General features: G+C 38.8%; 1 protein-coding gene across 1 annotated transcript; it reads right to left on the bottom strand.

The window, feature by feature from the left end:
* Positions 1 to 1,025: 1,025 nt before the first annotated feature.
* LOC144966031 (uncharacterized) lies at positions 1,026 to 6,407 on the bottom strand. Its single transcript, XM_078902021.1, has 2 exons — positions 6,240 to 6,407; positions 1,026 to 2,616 (listed from the first exon to the last, which is right to left on the bottom strand). Exon 2 carries the CDS (start codon positions 2,605 to 2,607, stop codon positions 1,138 to 1,140), a length of 1,470 nt encoding a protein of 489 aa, XP_078758147.1. The 5' UTR covers positions 2,608 to 2,616; positions 6,240 to 6,407; the 3' UTR covers positions 1,026 to 1,137.
* Between the last annotated feature and the right edge of the window lie 337 nt (positions 6,408 to 6,744).

Below are 6,744 nucleotides of genomic sequence, written 5' to 3'. Positions count from 1 at the left end.
CAAAAAAAAAAGAAACTTTGGCATTTATTTAGAGCAATATCCACCAAACGTGATCAAAGCGCTTTCCCCAGGGATACATTGGCAAAAGCAACACTAGGACGCCCGTCAGGCGATTCCATTTCGAGTGGAACACTAACATAGAATCTTCCGATGCGAAGGTGAGCGTCATACAAGACCACATAGTCTCCCTTAAAAATCAAGACTAACTTTTCATTGCATTTCTTGTTAATTTGGCAGGCATCATTAAATGCTTTCAAGACTGCACTTTTTGTTGTTTTGTTTTGTTTTGGCGCTTGCGACACATTTAGGTCATTTCGTCGCCAGTAAAACGAAAATGGGATAAGTCGAATTTCTAGATTTGTTTACAATTTAAAAAAAAAACATACGGGAAAAGGGAGATGGTTCAAATTCAAATCGGGAAAAGAAGTTAGATCAAGTCTCATCCCGACACAAGCACATATCTTACAAAGGAATAAATGTTTACAAACCAATAATATATTCAAACAAAAAATAGATAAGATGCATTACGATAAAAAAATATCTCAAAACTGATTTGATCGTTTCCCTCTCAACCGAAGACTCCGTAAAGGTCACATAAAGTATTCCCATCCCAAAACAAACTTCCAAAACAGATGTAGAGGAATAGAGGACACCATGAGGTCAAAACCCACCAGTTTGTTGTCCCTCGCCATAAGGACCAAGGGAGATACCCCGGTTCGACACTTAGGCAGGACGTTCGTCTATCGGAAAGTAGTTTCCATTAGATCAAACGGACCCAGCTACCCAATCACTGCTTAGTGGAGAGGAACTAAGCTATCAAGACCCCCGCAAGTTCCCATAGTATTGTGTTGGGTGAATCGGGCGCCAAAAATTGAATAGTCAAATCCGAATTACGATAATTCATTAAAAACTTTCAAAATAAGAAATAAGTGGGACGATTTTAGTAATCAATTGTTGGCGTCTGCTTCACTCGACAAAATACCAAATTGAGACAATAATTAAAAAAAATGAAGACAAGCTAAGTATATTTTCTTTTACTTTTAATCCAAATTCAAAAATCATTTTTCTTGCGCCTCATCTTTCTGGACCTCGTCCTGCACGTCACTCTTCACGTCTTTCTGTTGCTCGTTCTGCACGTCATCGCTCTTCGTCTTTCTGGACCACGTCCTTCTGCAAGTCACTCTTCACATCGTCTTTCTGGACCACGTCCTTCACGTCATCACTCTTCACATCGTCTTTCTGGACCACGTTCTGCACGTCATCACTCTTCACATCGTCTTTCTGGACCACGTTCTGCACGTCATCACTCTTCACGTCTTTCTGTTGCTCGTTCTGCACGTCATCACTCTTCACGTCTTTCTGTTGCTCGTTCTGCACGTCATCACTCTTCACGTCTTTCTGTTGCTCGTTCTGCACGTCATCACTCTTCACGTCTTTCTGTTGCTCGTTCTGCACGTCATCACTCTTCACGTCTTTCTGTTGCTCGTTCTGCACGTCATCACTCTTCACGTCTTTCTGTTGCTCGTTCTGCACGTCATCACTCTTCACGTCTTTCTGTTGCTCGTTCTGCACGTCATCACTCTTCACGTCTTTCTGTTGCTCGTTCTGCACGTCATCACTCTTCACGTCTTTCTGTTGCTCGTTCTGCACGTCATCACTCTTCACGTCTTTCTGTTGCTCGTTCTGCACGTCATCACTCTTCACATCGTCTTTCTGTTGCTCGTTCTGCACGTCATCACTCTTCACATCGTCTTTCTGTTGCTCGTTCTGCACGTCATCACTCTTCACATCGTCTTTCTGTTGCTCGTTCTGCACGTCATCACTCTTCACGTCTTTCTGTTGCTCGTTCTGCACGTCATCACTCTTCACGTCTTTCTGTTGCTCGTTCTGCACGTCATCACTCTTCACGTCTTTCTGTTGCTCGTTCTGCACGTCATCACTCTTCACGTCTTTCTGTTGCTCGTTCTGCACGTCATCACTCTTCACGTCTTTCTGTTGCTCGTTCTGCACGTCATCACTCTTCACGTCTTTCTGTTGCTCGTTCTGCACGTCATCACTCTTCACATCGTCTTTCTGTTTCTCATTCTGCACGTCACTCTCCACATCTTTCTGGGTCTCTTTCTGCACATCGTCACTTTTCACATCTTTCTTTTGCTCGTTCTGTACATCACTTTTAACTTCATTTTTCTGGGGCCCATCCGAGCAATCGTGATTTACTTTCTGTAACTCATCGCTATTTTCACTTTCTTTTGCCTCGTTCAAATTTTCTTCATGGGATTCACCACATTTAACGGTTTCCTGAGATCCGTCTTTCTTCACCTCCTCGGATTCATCTTTGCTGACCGCACTCTTTGCATCATCCGTGTGGTTGGGTTTCTCGTCACTTGTAGTCGACCCGTCCTTGGACTGATCAACGTCTTTTACTGCCTCTTCTCCCTTATCCTTGGAGTTATCGACCTGCCCATTGGTGTTGACGTGTTCAATAGCGCTTTTTCCATTGGAAATTATATGAGATTCTGAGACAGCCGCTTCATTGATGGCATCGTTCACTTTCCTAGGAGAGGACTTCTCGTTGGAGACGATGACTTCTTGGCTGATCTGAGACATTGTGGAATTCTGCGTGAAAAAGAATTCATACAAATTAGAAATAAACGAGCGACAAAATAAAGAGGGCGACAAATAACTGAACGACGTATCAAAGTGAACAAATTCAAGTAAACGACAAAAATTAAAATAAACGACAAATTAAAGGGGGCGCAAAATTATTGTAGCGTAGATTCGGGGCAGTTATCAGTCCAGCTTGCTAGAACTACGTTTGACAGGCCAGCATAATATGGTATAAAGGGTAACAGTCACGGCAGTGGTAGTGAAAAAAAAAAAGTATCAGATTTCAACAGAGGCCTAACCTCGTACCAGCAGAAGGAATGATAATTCTTGCCTGTCCACAGACAAGGGGTTGGGGGTTGGGGGGGGGGGGTCTGAAGTGACATTTCCCCACCCTTAGAATACTATGGAATACTATTGCAATGTCCGTTTAAAAAAAAATTGTCTGGATAGTTAAATTCCGTGTCGGTAATTATATTATGTTTAATTAGAGAAACCTGCGAAGAATACAACTCGAATGATAAATTAAATTCGGTTTATACCTCAAATATTAGGAAAAGATTCATCCAGGGATGCAAAACCATTTTTTTTAAATGGCTACATACAAGGGTATAAAAAAAAAAAACCAGGAAACTAATGACTTCGGCCAAACAGACATTAGCCCCACTCAATTATATTCCATACGAAAGAGATCAAAGATCAAATAGGAAACTTATGTACCCGCAATATCGACACAAAATCTTGAAAATACAAGAAAAGTGAACATTAAGGTCACAAGGAGTGAAACTTGTCCAATGCCTATACGGACATAATTATTGCTCGATACACTTTGGATAGGACGCTCGTCAATTGTAAAGTGCTTTCCGTCAGATCTAACAGACAAAGCTACCGAATCGCTACTGGGTGGACAAAATCAGAAGATTTAGGGTTCGTAGCTTATGGATCGATATTCATTTGTTCATTTTTGGTTCCGTTTTGCTTATGGGTTTTACAGCGATTGCAACCATTATCGGTGTCGGTAAAAGGAAATGGGATAGTCCAAACATTTTAGATTTTACAGTTGAGAGCACCCAAGAAAAAGTACAAGCGGGACTGATTCTCATAGGAAAACTCGAATCCCAGAGCATGCTATAGGTTTTTAAGGTTTTTTTTTTTTTGTTTTTTATTTTTTTCGGGGGGGGGGGGTGTTTAGTTTCTCAACTGCCCCTCAATCAAAAGCTATGAACATTTGTATCAACTCCGAATCAATAATGCGTCTTAAATATATTTTGGACCGTATTGATGCCATATCAAAAGTTTCTTAACGACCTATAAAAAAAATTTTAAACCGCCGTCATAAAATTAGATTTTACACTTAAATATATAAACAAGTTACGCACCACAAAGTCAGAGATGGATTCATCGTTTATCAAAAAAATCTCGTGTTGATACTGTATAGTTTCAGCTAGTGATAACGAGTTCGCGTCATACTAGTTATAAAAAAAAACAAACAAAATGCGCTTTAACTGTAGGTGCAATTTATGGAGACAGTTTCCATCCAATTTTGAAGTGATGATTTATTGCATAATATCTATATCACGTTACAATTACCTGAAATCTAGCTTTAAAGCATTTGAAATCGTGATAGCTCAAAATTGTCAAATTAACAATGAATGCCGTTTATATAACTTTGAAAAATTGTATCTATGCATGAAAGTTTCAAACAGCATTTAAAACCTTTAAGCCCTAAAACGATGCGGTAACTATCCGTCCCACTCTCAAAAAGGTGTGAAAAGTTTACTTGTATCCATCGATAACATTAAAAAAGATGGCTATGAAATTGGAGCTCCAACCCCGAGATTCCCAAGTTTTCTTACAGAATGTCAATTGATGTGCCATATTTATTGTTGAACACGTGTCCTACATATTTGTGGAAATTATCATACATTGATGAATTTCTACTTTTGACCAGTCTAGATTAACTCAATCCTAGAGATTTTTGCTACTTTTCAAAATTGGAAATAAATGTATTAAAAATGAGCATGTAGTCTACATAGTTTTATTCAACTATCATTAACATGCAAAAATTAAAAACATTAGCTTTGATACTATGCATAGAAAATGTCTCAAAAATATAAATAGGCACGGGTTAAAAGTAACCCGGGTAAACAATGTTGATAGTCAATTTTGAAATCAAAATAATGTTGGAAGCGCGTAATAGTTAAAGGATTGCCATTCGTTCATATTCAGATTCTGTATGTACACGTTTCAATTAAACATTCAATTTTAAATTCAAAATGGATGTCAATTTGATACTGTAAATCGTGGAAGAGTTACTATTTGCGATGCTTACCAGCTATCGATTTTAATATGGCTGTTATAAGTGAAACCCTTTCCCATTGTTTTAAAATTCATGAAAAAAAAAATTGAGCTGTGCATTGAGGGGCAGTTGAGAAAAGAGAAAGACGCGCCACTTATTAAAAATCTGACTCGAATACTATACAATTGGCCAGCATTAAACTGAAAAACAAAAACAAAAAAGCAACGTGGAAAAGGATAAAAGGAAATATAGAGGGATAGAAGACAAGGCAAAAGTGACCAAGAGGTCAGGCCAATTTAGGATGACATTCAACTTTTAGCATTTAGATTTCCAACACAAGATTGGAACGGCGGTCACCCAATAATTATGCAAGATTCCACTTAGATAATGCACAGGCCAGATACAGCCTAAAAATATTAAAATAGATCAACATTACCTATAATATAGGTAAACTTGATCTATTTTAATAACATTTTTAGGCTGTGAATTATTGAATTGAAAAGGCATTTGTAATCAGTTTTCCAAGAGTTAATGCGCTTGTGATAATTGGTAAAATTAAATGATACAGTTCGAGGAGGGGAGAGGGATTCCAAGAGCAATCTGTAAGACCACATAATAGGCCCACCCAGACGAGATTTCTGCAGAGATAAATCTAGGACAAGGACAACGCAACCTGGAAAGGAAGACCTATAGAAGGTAGCAAAAGGGACCTACCCGGTTCACAAACAATATCGAAGACCTCAACCCGATACAGCAACCATACAGGATAGTCGAATTGACAGCCGCATTTTTAAAAATCTGGACGACTGAGTAAATTCTTCAATTCATATAAGATAATTCAAAGAGCATTGGCACTTCCACTCGAGGGACCCGGTTTGATGCTGAAAATATGTTCCTTGAGCGAGAAACTTAGTCCCCATTGCTTCCTTAGCGGCTTTGCCCTGCGGCTAACGCCTACGTGTCCTTGGGTCTTTTCAAGATTTTTTATTCGTGGATAAAACGCGACTCTTTTAAAAAGTCAAGAATTTTAAAAAATGAAAATCAAGAAAAATAGAACAGAAAAACTAATAAAATGGTATATATTGAATTTTTTTTCATGAAGCTGAAATCTGCAACAGCGCTGAAGAGCAAATATTACGCAGAACGAATTAACAGAAACTCAAATCTGGATAAGTTCAAATAATTTTAAGTAAAATGCTAACTAAAATTATGTGAATCATATTTAAATAACAGGTTAATCCAACGAAAAGTCCTATTGACCGAAATAAAATAAACACGGCACAGAGGGAGCCGTCTGGACTAGCAGGTCCATAAAATAAATACCTAAGTAAATTACGTGCGAAAGACTTAACCAACAAGTGCGCTTCCTGTTGTGTTGGCTCGTTTTATAATCAATTGCCTGTGGCACAAACAATTTTGTGCTTGCTAATCTAATTAAGTGGAGTACGTTCAAATTCAAAGCTGTTAAAAGCTTTATCAGGTCAACTTCAAAAAGATTCCGGCTTGTGATAAAGCCTCAGGGTTGGAATTACAGATATTTAACGTGCTGGGATTGTCAAGTTATCTATCCAAAAATAATTTTGTAACAGTTGTTGCCGGCCATGACTCAGAAAAAAAGGGGCGGGAGGGGGGGGGGGGCGGGCGTCAGATTGCCCAATTGATAAATCGATCCCGGGGGAATTGGGAGATTTTTTTCTGACATTTTTTTTTCCGACTAATCTATCCACCAGTAATCGGGTAGCTGGGTCTCGCCAGGTCTAGCGGAAAGTACTTTGCGATAGACAGAATCGTATCCAAAGGATAGCAAACAATTATTACTTTGTCCATTTCACGCTATAGAA

This window comes from Berghia stephanieae, chromosome 2 (assembly GCF_034508935.2).
Source record: "Berghia stephanieae isolate SIO BIC M18660-M18661 chromosome 2, UCSD_Bste_1.3, whole genome shotgun sequence".
Classification (NCBI taxonomy): Eukaryota; Metazoa; Mollusca; class Gastropoda; order Nudibranchia; family Aeolidiidae; genus Berghia; species Berghia stephanieae.
The sequence above is the reverse complement of the archived record's forward strand: the minus strand, read 5'-3'. Positions and strand labels throughout refer to the sequence as shown.

What these genes read in the sequence shown, in the direction of transcription:
- LOC144966031 (XM_078902021.1), bottom strand. Translation starts at nt 2,607, where the DNA reads ATGTCTCAGATCAGCCAAGAAGTCATCGTCTCCAACGAGAAGTCCTCT.